The 17,210-nt window shown below is 37.1% G+C and overlaps 1 protein-coding gene across 6 annotated transcripts in view; it reads left to right on the top strand.

Annotated features, from left to right (window-relative positions):
- LOC131437131 (uncharacterized) overlaps nucleotides 1-17,210 on the top strand; it is a 291,169-nt gene that overhangs the window by 83,468 nt on the left and 190,491 nt on the right. For all 6 annotated transcript variants that reach the window (XR_009230718.1, XR_009230717.1, XM_058606296.1 and 3 more), the window contains one exon: nucleotides 9,391-9,850. Coding sequence is in view for 4 of the 6 variants with exons in the window: in XM_058606296.1 (XP_058462279.1) it covers nucleotides 9,392-9,850 (459 nt within the window). In the remaining 2 variants the exon portion in view is untranslated. The remainder of the gene's footprint in view (nucleotides 1-9,390; nucleotides 9,851-17,210) is intronic.

Below are 17,210 nucleotides of genomic sequence, written 5' to 3'. Positions count from 1 at the left end.
CAAATCTCCCAGGCAGCACGGAACGTTCCTGTTTTGAGTCAATCGTTGAATTTCATCAATGTTGATATTAGCTCTGTCCAAAAGGCTATCGTTAAAATGAAGTCTTCATATTCCCCTGGACCCGATGGCATCCCCGCTGTCGTCTTGAAGAAATGTTCCAGTGGTATTGCAACACCCTTATGTCAACTGTTTCAACAGTCACTCACGACTGGAGTATTTCCTGTTGTTTGGAAATCTTCTTATATGTTCCCAGTGCACAAAAAAGGAGACAGGAAGAATATCGACAACTATCGCGGCATTACCTTACTTAGCGCAATTCCTAAGCTGTTCGAACTGGTTGTTCTGGAACCCATTTTCAATCACTGTAAGCAGTATATCGTAGAAACTCAGCACGGATTCATGCCGAAACGCTCAACTGCTACTAATCTATTAAGCTTTACGACGTTTATAACAGATGCTATGTCAAACGGTTTTCAAACAGATGTTTTATATACGGACCTCTCCGCTGCTTTTGACCAAATAAATCACGCCATTACTATCGCCAAACTGGACCGAGTGGGTTTCGGTTCCTGTATTCTTCAGTGGACTGAATCGTACCTCTGCAATCGACGGTTGGTGGTTAAGATCGGTGATGATCTATCTAATGATTTTTATGCTTTTTCTGGCATTCCACAAGGCAGTCATCTCGGACCACTGATTTTCCTCCTGTACTTCAATGACGTGAACTTTTTACTGAGTGTCCCACGATTATCATTTGCCGACGACCTTAAGTTATTCAAAATTATTAAGACAACTGAGGATGCCATTTCCCTCCAGAGTCAACTAGAAATTTTTTCGGAGTGGTGCGAGATTAATCGAATGACATTAAATATCAGTAAATGCTCGATCATCACGTTCACACGGAAAAGAACACCTATACGTTTCGACTATTGTCTCCGAGGATCTACGATAGATAGAGTCACATGTGCCAAGGACCTTGGGGTTTTTCTTGACGAACAACTGAACTACAAGCAACATATCTCGTACATTGTTTCAAAAGCTTCACGTTGCCTGGGATTTGTAATGAGAACTGCTAAGCACTTCACAGATATCTACTGTTTGAAGTCTCTCTACTGCTCGCTTGTACGTTCAACGCTCGAATATTGTTCGGCGGTATGGAACCCGCTTTACCATAATGGGAATATCAGAATCGAATCAATACAGCGCAGATTTGTTCGTTTCGCTCTTCGCCAGTTACCATGGAATAATCCTCATCAGTTGCCGAGTTATGAAAGCCGCGGACTGCTTATCGGACTCGATACACTGAAGGTGCGACGTGATCTGTCCCGTGCATTGCTAATCGCCGACGTTTTGTTGAACAATGTCGATTGTTCAGCACTTCTTTGTCAAATAAACATAAATGTTCGCGCACGAGCTCTTCGCAACAACAACCTCCTCAGAATGCCTTTACGCCGCACTAATTATGGAATCAATGGCGCCATCATTGGATTGCAACGTTCTTTCAATGCTTTCCATGTCCCGCGCAGTCGAATTAAAACTAGTTTTTTAAATATACTTAGAAATAATCATTAGGACCATAATTTGTCTGTTGATTATGTATATTAGTAAATAAATAGTAAATAAATAAAGCAGTATAAATCAATATAAAGGGTGATTTTTTAAGAGCTTGAGAACTTTTTTAAACAATAAAACGCATAAAATTTGCAAAATCTCATCGGTTCTTTATTTTAAACGTTAGATTGGTACATGATATTTACTTTTTGAAGATAATTTCATTTAAATGTTGACCGCGGCTGCGTCTTAGGTGGTCCATTCGGAAAGTCCAATTTTGGGCAACTTTTTCGAGCATTTCGGCCGGAATAGCCCGAATTTCTTCGGAAATGTTGTCTTCCAAAGCTGGAATAGTTACTGGCTTATTTCTGTAGACTTTAGACTTGACGTAGCCCCACAAAAAATAGTCTAAAGGCGTCAAATCGCATGATCTTGGTGGCCAACTTACCGGTCCATTTCTTGAGATGAATTGTTCTCCGAAGTTTTCCCTCAAAATGGCCATAGAATCGCGAGCTGTGTGGCATGTAGCGCCATCTTGTTGAAACCACATGTCAACCAAGTTCAGTTCTTCCATTTTTGGCAACAAAAAGTTTGTTAGCATCGAACGATAGCGATCGCCATTCACTGTAACGTTGCGTCCAACAGCATCTTTGAAAAAATACGGTCCAATGATTCCACCAGCGTACAAACCACACCAAACAGTGCATTTTTCGGGATGCATGGGCAGTTCTTGAACGGCTTCTGGTTGCTCTTCACTCCAAATGCGGCAATTTTGCTTATTTACGTAGCCATTCAACCAGAAATGAGCCTCATCGCTGAACAAAATTTGTCGATAAAAAAGCGGACTTTCCGAATGGACCACCTAAGACGCAGCCGCGGTCAACATTTAAATGAAATTATCTTCAAAAAGTAAATGTCATGTACCAATCTAACGTTTAAAATAAAGAACCGATGAGATTTTGCAAATTTTATGCGTTTTATTGTTTAAAAAAGTTCTCAAGCTCTTAAAAGATCACCCTGTATATTATATATATATATATATATATATATATATATATATATATATATATATATATATATATATATATATATATATATATATATATATATATATATATTATATATATATATATATATATATATATATATATATATATATATATATATTATATATATATATATATATATATATATATATATATATATATATATATATATATATATATATATATATATATATATATATATATATATATATATATATATATATATATATATATATATATATATGAAATTGAATTTGAATACTGCCATCTTTCTAATCCACATGTCATCTTATTATTATTATTATTAAATTCATCTGACTAAAATGGTCTTAATGAATATGTATCAGACAGATCATAAAATTGTAGAACGTAGTACTTTCTGCGAAAATTTGTGAGTTGGTTCACCAAAATCGAAAAGATGTTCAACAGTGCCAAACGTTCTCAAGCAAGATATTATCGTTTCGTAATACCCGAACGTCGTTCGATGAAATCTCGGCTGCAGTAAACTGGTGCAGCGCAGCGATCGTTGTGAAACACGGAAATCAAGTAGATACGAAATTTTTGAAAATCGGTGTTCGATCGATTATGTTACCAAAACCGAACCGTGTTAAAATCGAAACTTCATGAAAAAGGGTGCTGTGCATAGTCGTTTAGAAGATAAAAAACAATTGCATAAAATAGTATTGAAAATCGTGTTTCACTTTGCTCCGAAACATCGCTTTATCATCAAGCGCGTAAAACTCCAGCTACTAGAATTAGGCAAAAAGTCGCTCCGTTTGAATTTTAAAAATTAATCATTCTGTAATTGTGGGGTAAGGAAAATCCCAGTGGAGCTAGTTTAGTTAAAGCTTTCTCTCCAACAGGCATAAAACCTCCTCATCTTGTGCATCAATAGATTAGAATGATCCAAATAATACATAATAACTTAAAACTAAAACTTAGAAAATATACAATGATGAGAGAAAACTAATACTAGATATAGTATTCTAGTTACTAGAACCTATCGAGACAGATAACTGAGAAACAACTTTTTAGAACATTACGAGAATGATGAAGTTAAATACATTGGAGCAATTATTGAATAGGCGACACATACTAGTCAAAGGTTCGTAATAACCGTAGTTAGTTCTAGATGAGAGTATTCTATGAAATGGATGGAAACAAAGAGTATAGCGATGACTATCTAAGTGTAACAATTATAGAAGATCTGAACAGTCTATACGAACTTGTAGTATATCAGTGACAAAAATTACCTTACAGACGTCACGTGGAACAGAGAGCAAATCTAGGTTAGTCAACTTGCAACGATCCGAGCTACGAAGATGGTCCACGAAAGACGACGAAGTTCAAAACGGACGAATTTGCGTTCGCGTTGAATGACTCGAAGGTAAAATGGATGTATACTCTAGAGTTGGGCGTATCAAGCTACAGTTAATTAATTTTGTCTTTGTCGATTTGGCTTTTTTGAGAAAACGATTGAGCTTTGAGAAATGATTCCGTACTGGAACCAGAATTCGAAAATCGGTGTATAGTTTACATTTGTTTCAAAATGTTTGAAAATCAGTGTAGACATCTTTGAGAAATCGTAGTGCGAATATAATCCGAATCGAAAACTGAACACCACTAAAACTGAACTATCCAAATCTGCAAACCCGATAAACCTGATTAATTTATGTGAAAAAACACTTTTATATTAATCACCCCGAGTCCCCTAAACCGGATCAGACTGTAGTTCCGGAACCAGAAGTCGGATCCAAACATAATTCAGGAACCCTGTTTGGGAGCATACGACTTTTCATATGAATCTGAGTTTGTAGAAAACAGTTGAGCCATCTCCGAGAAAATTGAGTGAAATTATTTGTCACATATGCATTTGCTGATCTCGACGAACTGATTCGATTGGTATATGAGTGTTATGTTCTTTCAGCATTTATTGTTGTAAGTAGTTTAAATCAATATAATTATGAAATTGCTTTCGACTCGAAAATTCTGCCATCATCTAGTTTACATATGGCGTATTCGAACGATTATGTTGCCAAAAACGAACCGTGCTAAAATCGGTCCGAGGCAAAATGTCATGAAAAAGGATGCTGTACACAGTCTTTTTGGTACTTAAAAACAATTGAATGTAACAGTATAAAGAATCATGTTTCACGTAGCTCCCAAGCATTGCTTTGTCATACAGCGCTCAAAACTCCAACTGCTGGAATAGAGGGAAAAGTCGCTTACACAAAAATGTTGATATCTCCGTTAAAACTGGACCGATTTTAACAATCGATGGCTTGTTGGATAGCTATTTTCGAGCGAAATTAGTGTCTAGAAACATATCCTGTTTTCAAGGTCTATTGTGACAGTCATTGTCAAAAAACTAAAAATTTTGACATAAAACTTCGTATAACTCAAAAAGTAAGCATTCGATCTCAAAACCATTCAACAGCGTTCTGGGTGACGGGGAGACCTTTAATTTGCGACTAGTTTGATCAAAATCGGTCCAGCCATCTCTGAGATCTCGACCTCTTAGTTGACAACACACATACAGACACACACACGGGCATTTGTTCAGTTCGTCGAGCTAAATCGATTGGTATATGACATTCGGCCCTCCGGGCCTCGAATTTTTTTTCTATAGTTTGAGCGAATTCTATACCTAATTTTATATATATAACAAAAAGGTAAAAATAATAAAACTTCGTATATCTAAAAAAATAAACATCCGATCTCGAAACCATTCAATAGCGTTGAGGGTGACGGGGAGACCTTTCGTTTGCGACTAGTTTGACTTAAAATCGGCCAAAATATTTCTGAGGTCTCGACCTCTTTGTTTGGGACCTGTTATTCTTTGGTCACAATATAATTCCTTTGGTCACTGAGTCCAGCTTGTATTCTTCGAATATTGTATTTTTTTAAATTTTCATTGTCAGTAAATGTCTGAGTAGAATTTAAACGTCAATTGCGTTCCTACTCCGTGTTTACATGTTTGAGTCACGTCTAAATTCTGCTCAATAGTAAGGGTTGGTGTCAAAAGTAGGGTTTTGTTGATTTTTTTTCCATTCACTTATTTATTAGTTATATATCCTATTTATTATTTATTTATTCTTTTTATTATTTATTGATTTACATTTATTTATTGTTTATTTATATATTTACAATCATGTATTTACATTATTTATTTATTTATGTACATTATTCATTTATTTAAATTCGTCAAATCATATATTTCTTTATACATATTTATTTACTAACTTATGATTATTTCGGCAAAAGGAAACAAAATAGCAAATACACATATAAAATTGCAAGTACTAAAATTCAAATACACAATTAATGACACCAACCATAATAAAACTATAAAATATTGTAACTTTCATCTGTCTTCACACTGTCATCGTCGTCATCATCGTCATCATCGCAACATAATATGCGGAGGCATGCTTTGAGGGTGGCGGAGATGAAAAACGGACCCCAAGCAGATAAAATTCGCGGGAAAACCTTTGCGGAGGACTAATAGTTTCCTGACCAGGAGGAGTGAAGACAGCAGCAGCGTATCACCCGCCCAAAGTGATTGCGTTTCAATCGTTTTCTTTATAAAGTTTTCAAAAGATCCTAAGGGATCTCAGTGGTAATCCGTATCGAAGTTAAAAAAAGTTTGATTCGAGAAACGGAAATCGAGTAGGGCCAGTGCGGTTAAATGCTAAATTCCCCGGTATAGCACGACGCAAGTTCGATCGCGGTCTGCAAATGGCATATTGTGACGTTTTTGTAGGCGTTGAGTACGCCACAGTGTTGGACCGGCGGAAGATATTTGCCGAAGTGACTAAAACGTTATAAGCCCTACTCGATATAAAGTTAGACACTCGCGTATAGTGATTTGTGCACGGCACCACTCCTTCGTAGTGAAACGCAGGCCTACGCCTCACATAGGCGGAGTTGCTGCTTCATCTGGACACTCGTCGCAGTTCCACCGCCCCCGAAGCCAATGCCTGTCCCGCCAACCGTCAAGATAATCACAAAGTCGACCAACGAGCATCACGGCCGCACCGGGAACCATTTTGCCTTTTTTTTTGTCATGCGCTAAAAATATATGGAATTAAAAATTTAAAATTGTACGGTCTTTCTTTATACCAGCTGTGTCGTCCATTTTATTCAGTGTTTTATGTTATTCTGTTTTCGCCGAATAAACCATTTACTCAGTGACCACAGTCCGCCAAAAACCTCAGTAAGTGAAGTGAAGTTTCTACCTACAGGTAAACAACCCTGAACTGGTGGCCTGGTGCTGAAAAGCTGCCACCAGTAGTGATATACGAATCGAATAGTAACATGTTGACAACACACACACAGACGGACATATGCTCAGTTCGTCGACCTGAATTGATTGGTATGTGACGCACGGCCCTTTTTTTAAGTTTGAGTGAATTCTATACATATAGATATCGCTCGTAATGGTTGTGATGAAGACCAAAAACATGCATTTATCCACTGCATATATCACACACGGCTCTATTTAATGACTTTAACACACTTATTGATACTTATTGCTTAACTTTAACTTAACTCTATCACAATAAAACTAATTCCAAACGGCAACATTTTGTGTATGCGTGCAGTCACGATATATGCTAAAAGATAAAAGATAATGAAGATACTAATATTTGTTTTAGCCTCAAACAGTCATCGGGCGCGATTCGCTTTTTCGAGCGCTCGGGAAGTGATAATTTATTTTAATTTTCACACGCGTAGTATGTTATACGGACGGTTCTCTGTTGAATGGTCGTGCTGCTGCTGGTGTCTACTGTCGTGAAATGAGGTTAGATCAGTCTCATTCACTTGGTAGATACTGTACTGTGTTCCAAGCAGAAATCTACGCGATTCTGAGTGGAATACAATCGACACTTCAGCAGAGAATCTGTGGTAAAAGAATTTATTTTTGTTCCGACAGTCGAATGATTCACGGTCGAATCTAGTGATCGCATGTCGAACTCAAATTGAAGACCGCAGCAATTCAAAAGCTGTTTTCTTCTTATGGGTACATTCTGATATTACTGGAAATGAATGGGCTGATGAGTTGGCTAGAGATGGTGCAACGAATGATTTCGTTTTTCCTTAACCAACTTTACAACTTTCAACAAGTTGGATAAAACACAAGATTCGTTATTGGGCTGCATCAAAACATGCCAGCTACTGGCGCAGGTTGCAAACTTGCGCTCAGACAAAAGCATTTCTACCAGATTTAAATCTGAAAGTGTCAAAGTGTCTACTGCATTTTTCCAAGCACCATTGCAGTATTCTGGTCAGAGCTCTGACTGGACATTGCAAACTCAATTATTACATGGCTACTATTCAACGTGCTGAGTATTATTCGTGTGATTTGTGTGAATGCGATTATGGTACTTCATATCATCTGATATGTTGAGTCTGTTTATGCGGAGCTACAATTAAAGGATATTCTCTCGTTTCTCACCCCATGTGGTAAGGAGCTATAGTCAAAAGGGTTCATCGTTTTTCCTGGAGTAAATGAATCCTTTATGTAATAGGGTTTAGCAGATTGTTTGGCATCCTTTGTAGTAACAAACCTAAATAGGTTTTACAGCAGACTGTTCGGGACCTCGTAGAAGTTCAGAATTTTATTCTGCTTCCACTAAATGCGAGCCTCACTATCCTCATTGTTCAGCATCCCTTAGGGGTGCAGAATTTACTTCTGCTTTTTTTGTTTTTGTGTCGTCAATTTTTCCCATCCTCCTAGTCCAAACCTTACCATTTCCTTTCAATCCTTCCCTCTTATATATGGGGAAAATGATGCTAAAAACAAATTGATATGAAGGCACAAATCTCCAAATATCAAGGGGAACGTGCCATTTGTGCTAATTTGTTCTGATTCCTGATTTCTTAATCTCTGATAGTAATTTCTACCGGTACTATTTCAAAGATATTGAATCATGTATGTATAACTACCACTCTCAAAATATAGACATTTCTCTTATAATTTTGTTCCTATTGTATTGTCCCAGCGTATGATATATCATACATAGTATAGTTTCGTTTGGAAAAGATTTTTAATAGTGATTTGGCATTTCCCAACATCTTCCCAACATGATGGTATTGATGATATCTTCTCATTTGGTTCAAGTTTGGGAACCCCTGGGTTATAATGGGTTAATTTCGGGTGAAAAGCACCAACACAATCAAAAATAGCCTAGATGACTACAAGTTCATTTTACTTCGGGCCCGATAATGAACTTTTTTAATATTCTGTGCGAAAATCTATTTAAAAAGAATAAATATTACAGCTATGTACTTACCACAAACCAATAATCGGTTCACTTACCTGAGAAGTTATTTTCTTAACAACGTTAAGGAAAATAAATTGTTGCCTTCAAACATCGCTATAGAAGTTAAACATAATCACACATCACATAATTCATTGCGATGATTAATTTTCAAATATTATACAAAGCTTGATGAAATCAGGGATCCTTGCAAGAAGCTGAAGCAAGTGTTGACAAACGAGGTGGACCAACTAATAAAAAAACGTCTAAATGAAGCAAGGGGTGTACCGATAGTAAACAGTTCACGAAGTTTAATATAGGTGGAGCTAGTGCCCCACTAAAATTTATTTTTAGAAGAAATTACTCATATGGTTATGTCTGTTAGTCTGTGTTATCAGGGCTCCTGAAAGCGTCCGGACTCAGAGCGACCTCCTTTTCCCCTCTCCACCCAACGGCCCATAGTTCTGTTGTTAGAAATTCAATGCAAGATTAACCTGTAGTTCATACTAATGCATGTTTTTTTGTTACAGAATGTCTTCTAAACAAGCGGCTTTTTGGATATTTCTTGCACTTCTTCTTAACGTGATGTTGATATGTGCGTATCCCCAGGAGCACATATTAAAGCTTCCTACAGATTTGCAACAACTACATCCTGCTTACTATACCCACACTCACCTTAATCGAAAATTCGCAGAAAAACCTAATGCAATTAAAAAAGTAGCGTTAGATGATATAGACGATATTCAAACCAATCAAATTCAGGATGTAGGTTTTTCATGGTCTAATATGCTTGGAATGCTCATGCAAATGGTCTTCAATGGCGGAAATAATGCTCCAACTAAATCTGATGATATCGACAACGGAGGAACTTTTGCACAATCACCATGGGCGAATGTGATTTCTGTTGGACTAAAAATAATTACCGCACTTCTTGGTGGTGGTGTCAATGACGGTGTGGATAAAGTAGACAATGGTAGTTCACCAATGCAGGTAATTAGACTGATTCTACCAAGCATTACGAAAGAAACCGCTTATTAAAGCATCTATGTACATAACAGTATAGCTATGTGTAAAAAAATATGTTTTGTGTCAGTATTAGTGGTATCTGAAGACTAAGTATTGTCATTATAATTACTATACGTGCGGTAGGATGCAAAAGTTGATCGAATATTACGCTTTGAGATACAGCTATGAAATTCACACTTGTTTTATGAGACACCTTTGTATAAATCCCTTTCATAACACAGTGTAACAGTTAGTTTTGGGAAAAATCAAATCATTTCTTCTAGTGCTTCAGACAGAACTGGATGTCGAGGTGAGGTTCTCCCACCAACATCAGAAAGAACAAACCAAGTATAAAGCTCGCGCTTTCATTTGAACTTCGATCGTCGGGAGGAAAATTTAGTTTCGAAATAATGTTTCAGGAACTTAGTTCCAGAATACAAGTTTAGAATTCAGTACCTGCATATTGGAACTGAGTTCAGTTTCAAAACTGTAGTTCAAAAACTAAATTGAAATTGAATACTGAGCTTGTTCTGAGACTTCTGAATTCAGTTTTTGAACTCAGGCCCAGCCACTAATTCCTGAACTCTTCGAATCGGTTCTTTTTAGACTCATTAACATAATCCCAAAGAACTATGCAAAATGTTACTTTACTTTACTATATACGGATCTTTTTTCAACAAATTCGTAGTTGTTGTAGGAACTTTATGCTGATTTGCTATATAAAATGCATAGTACCGACTCAGTTTGGGTGCATCGTTCCAAATTCTAGTAGTGAAAAAGGGGAAAGCTGGCACAATTAATACAAGTGATCAACTAATTGATATTCGAAAGTAGGACTAAAAAATTTAATAATGAATCAAAGATCAACAGTAGTGTTCTGGCTTAAAGACGACCTTCCATTTGCAACTGGTCCGATCAAAATCAGGCCACCCATCTCTGAGATCTACGCATCTTTGTTCTGTACAAACAAACAGACACACACAGACATTTACTCCGTTCACCGAGCTGAATCGATTTGTAAATGAAACTCGGCCCTCCTTGTCCTTATAAATAATAATAATCCAACAAGCCATAGATTGATAAGATTCGTCCATTTTAAGGGGGGGGGCTGGTTTAGGGTCGGAACGATGCAAAAAATCATCAAATTTTTCCAAGAATTATCGTTCAACAAAAAAATTCAAATGTTTTGCATGATAAAAACCATCATTCGAACAAAACTTTAGTAATTTTTCCGTGGAAAAATATTGAGAAATAAGTCGTATTAGTATTTTTGAGAACACTTCTTAAAAATCATGGTTTGCGGTGTCCACTATATCTCAGCGCAGACTAATCAGAAGTTAACAAATTAACGCAGCATAGTTAGAGAAGTTTTTCTAGATCCCAACGTTTCAGTTTGATTTTTTTTTTAAATTTTTGGTGGTTGTTCAAAGTGAAAACTACGATTTTTCACAAAAAAATCCACCATTTTGTAGCTGCTAAACCTCCCCAAAGTAACAAACAACGAAAAGGAAAACGTTGGAGTCTGGTTTTTTGTATGTAAAAAGTGTGTGCGAAATTTGAAAAAAAAATAGGTTCAGTATTTTTTGAATGACGTTGGACACGGACTTTCAAAACCTGCTTTCGAGGAAAACGGGTTTAAAGGTTTTTGTCTATAAAATCAATGGAAACAAAAATCGTATTTTTTCTTTTATAAGTTATTATAACGAAACATTTCAAGAATGTTTTGTCAAGTTTTGAAGTCAATCGAAGTAGAAATCTTGGGCCTATGCAACGAGCTCTTGCTTCTTCGTAGAATGAGATAGTCATAGATATAGGTCCCTAACTTCCAGAGTTTCGTTTCAATAGGCTTGAAAATTTCACAGAAAATTCTTCAAATGTTTTACTATAAGAAAATATAAAGAAAATAATAAATGGTTTTTCAAAAGTGTTAGACCCTACCCGCGCCTTAACGGAGATATCGATGTTATTTAGTAAGCGACCTTTTCTCCTATTCCAGTGCACAGTGGTCCTAATTACTCTAAAACGCGATTTTTGTTCGCGCTTCAGAGGTTGACTTTAGAGTCTTAATGTCGTCAGAAAAATTTATGATTGGTATCTTGATATAATTAGAATTGTCAGCAATCCACTCAGAAGTGAGATTGAAGTTTCAATTATTCTATATTGCGTTATAGAGAATATATTGCTTCGAACCCATGAACTCTTTAAAATGGATTGGTGTCCTGATATAAGGCGTTGATTGATGTAAGCCCCAAAATATAGTTTCACCATTTTACCTTTTCTTATTAATATAAAAAATAGATTTATAGTACGCTATAACTTTGGAAAATAAACTGAGCAAATGTCTGTGTATGTATATATGTGTGTGTAAAATAAAAAGGCGTAAATCTCAGAAATGGCTTAAAATTTTTAAAATCAATTGTGACATTGTTTTAAAATCAATTGTGACAGATATTGTCAAAAATTTGCAAATTTTTAAATAAAGTTTGTGAAACTCGGACACTAGACCTTTCATTTGCAACTAGTTTTGTCAAAATCGGTCCGACAAAACTAGTTGCAAATGAAAGGTCTAGTTTCCGAGTTTCACAAACTTTATTTAAAAATTTGCAAATTTTTGACAATATCTGTCACAATTGATTTTAAAACTGAAAATTGTTCCAAATTTAGATAATGCATTTCTCATACAACTCACGTTTTTCTTTAATATTACTAATGGATTCTTAGAAAAATTTTTTTTTGAACATTGAATAGGAGCAAAAAAGTTTGTCTAGGCATACGTTAGCATAACCTTTTCAGTTTTAAACAGTTTTAACCCAAGTTACGAGTACGTCGACTCTTTTATTTGAGTCTAAGTTTTTTTAAATTGACTTAGCTTCTTCTGAGAAAATAAAGAGAGTTCTGTTTTTCCGCTGATAACCGGTATAGTTCAAATCGGTTACTTTGGCCACAGAACCTTTATATTGAAACAGATTCGAACCAAACCTAAAAGAATTCTTACGTTTTTTGCATTAGCGCTCTATATGACAGGTTGCAATTTCATACACACTACCCTGTATTTTCGGAACTGGATTCCAGCAGAGATGTCCATCTCCTCTGTGTGACGAAGAGCAAGCAAAATTTTCTCCCCTCGCACTGACAACTTCAACGAGAGCTCTTCTCTTTCACATATATACACCACTGTTGTATAAAGTGTGCACGCATCATGAGTGCGCTTGTTTATTTCCTTTTACCTCCTCCATCTGAATCGCACCAAAGTGCTAGAGCATTAGCTAATAAATTCTCTGAGGTGGATGCAGATACTTTCACAGAGGTGTACACGCCAGTGAGCACTCTGGTGTATGATTGGCGTAGAAGAAGCGTGGGCACGCAAAATCAGCAAAATAAAACAATTTATCGATATATTTTCGGTTTTCATTGCAATTTTTTAATAGAAAGGCCAGATATACTCTCTATTAATTGCAGTTCACAGAAGTGTTCGCTCACCATCACGCGCCAGTGATCACTTGGGTGTATTTAGGCGAGAACACGTGAGAGTGATTCGTGCGAAGAGAATGTTATTGTCTCGCACTAGCTTCTTTCAACACAAGCACGCACTCAAAGTCTGTCTGTCTGGACACTGAGAAGAAGTGCGCTGTGCAGCGGAGCGAATGTATCCGCAGTGTATAATTGAAACCTACGCCCTGGTGTATCACTCTACACTCAAATAAAAATTCACGTTCGATTCACTTGAAAAATCAGGTAAACTGGTTTCAAATGTCAAATTGAATGTTTTACGTGACGAAAATGAATGTTATACGAACATCCTCTAAGATGAATAGAGTCATCACATAAGGTTTACGTGAATTGACCAAACGTCAAACAATGTACGTGAATTTCCAGTGTGAAAAACTCGATTTTGAAAATGGCGAACAGTGGCCCTCAAAGTGTGAGTAATGTAAATATTTGCGAGAAATGTTTGTTTAATTGCAATTTTTTACTACATCGATCGCTTCATTCCAGTATGAAAGTTTCCATGTGTTCGACTGAACTAAGTGCCTGCATGACTCCGGAAATGTGCCCGCTCCTGCCGAATGCTTCAAACAGGCCGTTGGTCCACCGAAAAACGAGTTCAAAATCGGTATGAAGCTGGAGACACTGGATCCATGTAATGGGACCTCAACCTGCATCGGTAGTGTTGTAGGAGTTCTCGGATCTCGACTTCGGCTTCGGTTGGATGGCAGTGACAACATAACGATTTCTGGAGGTTTGTCGATTCGAGATCCGACGACGTTATTAGTTGCTTTTTATTTTTATTTAAAATTCTATGCTGATTTTCTAGAATAAATGTTTTATTTTTCATGGCATTTTTCAATTTTTAGATTTATATAAAAATCTGAAATCTCCCTTTTGACTTTAACCAATATATACAATAGTGATTCTTTGGTATCTAAATTTGATATGAACTGATAGATAAATGTGACATGAGCAGTACATTACATTTTACCTATGAAACACGTAACTTTTACTGGATTATGCATTAAACAGCTTTTAAATGCCAGTCTATTATAACCTACGTGAAAAGTAGGGTGGAAAATATTCACATAACTTTTCACGTAACTATAACATGATTATTATGTAACTAAAACATGATTATTAGTGTAGTGAAATGCCATCTTTGGATGCCAGATCTAGATGAAATTTTACATTAACCTATGGAAATACAATACTTTTCATTTGAATTTGAGTTTGCGAAGATCAGTCTGTCCGTTTCTAAGAGATTGGTGTGACTTCCGGTTTGGAGCACACGAGCACACACTAGCTTCTGATTGATGTGGTCTGCCTTGGGTGATAATACGAACGATCTTCTCCAAACTAAGTCGCCGACTTTGAACGATACCGTTCTTTCAAATTCGTTGAAACATGAATTCTTGGATCCGCTTGAGGTTTGGTAACTGAAGATCTTGTGCCAGCTTCAGGTCCTGCGGGATGTTAAGGTCCTTCTGTTTGTAGAGAACGTAATGGTATGTAGGACCAGCTATCTACAGAAGTTGGCTGACTTTCTGCTTTGCAGTGTTGATTGCTGCAACGATTGATGGCAGATTCTCATCCCATGTTCGGTGATCACCGTTCAAGAGTGCTCTCATACAGGTTATCAATACACGGTTCACGCATTCTGCGTTATTCACCATCGGACAATAATGCGCTGTTATATCGATTTTGATTGGTTCTTTTCGGCAAGCATTATCTGAGAGAGATGAAAAATATGAAATGAAAAGACGGATATGTATTGTAGATTGAATCAGTTATAAACTTAGAACGGAAAAGCTAGCCTAGGCAGGCTCATTTAGGCATGCTCCGAAGAAAGAAATGTATTCTATTTTACTTTCTACTTGAGACTGTTTCGGCTTCAAATATTACCAGAAAGAGCGTGTTAAATACTTATTAAATATTTACCGCATAACCAACCTTCGCCAAGCGATGACTTCAAAAAGGTTGTATCATACTACTGCAAAAGTGATTTACCGATTTCGGCAGTGACATTAATGCTCGCCATATCATTTGGGGCAGCAGAGATAAAAAATTCGATAGGCTCTGATGGAATTTGTGAGCAGTACAAACCTGCACTTAGTCAATGCAGGAAATCGTCCAACTTTTGCGAGATCTGGAAGAGAAGAGGATTTGGACGTAACATTCTGCTCTGATAGAAAAGCGCATGAGCTGGTAAATTGGCTCGTCTCCGATGAGCTTGAACCTTCGTTATTTGATCATAAGTACATCTTCTTTGATTATTCAAACGTTAAATTTCATATTATCACATACCGTAATCCCAAATCTACGAACTGACACCTCTATGAAGAGGACTTGGCGACTAGATTTTACGGGTATTAACCAACAATTGAAACCCCAATTGATTTGGAAAATGTTATCGACGAGCCAAACTCACTCATAGTTGACGCATATGAAGAAGCTTGTCCACTTCGGATTGTGCGAGCTACTAGAGAAACTCCTTGGTGGAATGCTGAGCTTGCAGAAGAGCTTGGAACCACCGACGCAGAGATGGATCGGAGACATTCGTGTCGGCTCGAAGGACTTACAAAAATGCTCTTCGATCGTCTGAGCGAAGTGGTTGGAAAAACCTTTGCACAAATGTCCCTAGTCTCAACGAGGCTAGCAGATTAACTAGGACTTTAATGTCGGTTTCTTAAGAACTTCAGATGGTGAGTACTTGTTCATCAACAGCTGTTCGTGAGACCTTTTCGGGTAGTTACGATTCTTGGGCCCTTGCTCGAAGAATTGTAACGATTAAATCGGTCAAATGGGCAGTTGAGAGTTTTGCTCCGTTCAAGTATCCTGGAAAGGATGTAGTTTTTCCAGTGTTACTGCAGCAAGGGTATAACCATTTAAAACATGTTTTAAAGAAAATACTTACTTTAGGTCTTGCAACAGGATCTATTCCAAGAGCTTGGCAGGAAATAATTGTCAATTTTATTTATAAAGGCGGTCGGGACACTTATGAGGAAGTGAAGAGTTTCAGGCCAATCAGTCTTAGCTCATTTCTTCTTAAAACAGTGGAGCGCATAGGAATGTTAGTTTGGGCGTGCATCCGCTATATGGAAATCAACATGCTTACCAGCGTGGAAAGTCCACTACAACCCTGTTATATGATGTTGTGTACAACATTGAAAAAGCTGTCTCACAAAAGCAATCTTGCTTGGGAGTTTTCCTAGATATTGAAAGTGCCTTTGACAACGTGTCTTTCAATTCAATTCTGGAAGCAGCCCGTGGTCATGGCATACCATCACGTACCACAAATTGGATACACGCAATGCTTAGCAATCGACTTCTTTGTTCATCGCTTCGGCAAGCAGAGAATAGAAAACTGAGTGTCTGTGGGTGTCCTCAAGGAGGTGTACTATCCTCACTTCTATGGAACCTAGTCGCTGATAGTTTGTTAAGGAAACTTAATAACCATGGCTGCATTAAAACATGCCAGCTACTGGCGCAGTTTGCAAATTTGCGCTCAGACAAAAGCATTTTTACCAGATTTAAATCTGAAAATTTCAAAGTGTCTACTGTATTTTTCCAAGCAATATTGCAGTATTCTGATCAGAGCTCTGACAGGACATTCCAAACTCAATTATTACATGGCTACTATTGAACGTGCTGAGTATTTTTCGTATGATTTGTGTGAATGCGATTACGGTACTTCATATCATCTGATATGTAACTGTCCCGGGTTGACGCAACTACGTATCCGGGTTTTCGGTTCTCCATACATGGTTGAGTCTGTGTATGCGGACCTAAAATTTAAGGATATTCTATCGTTTCTCACCCAATGTGGTAGCAAACTATAGTCAAAAGGGTTCAT

This window comes from Malaya genurostris, chromosome 3, assembly GCF_030247185.1.
Source record: "Malaya genurostris strain Urasoe2022 chromosome 3, Malgen_1.1, whole genome shotgun sequence".
NCBI classification, from domain to species: domain Eukaryota; kingdom Metazoa; phylum Arthropoda; class Insecta; order Diptera; family Culicidae; genus Malaya; species Malaya genurostris.
This window is presented reverse-complemented; position numbering and strand designations above follow the sequence as displayed.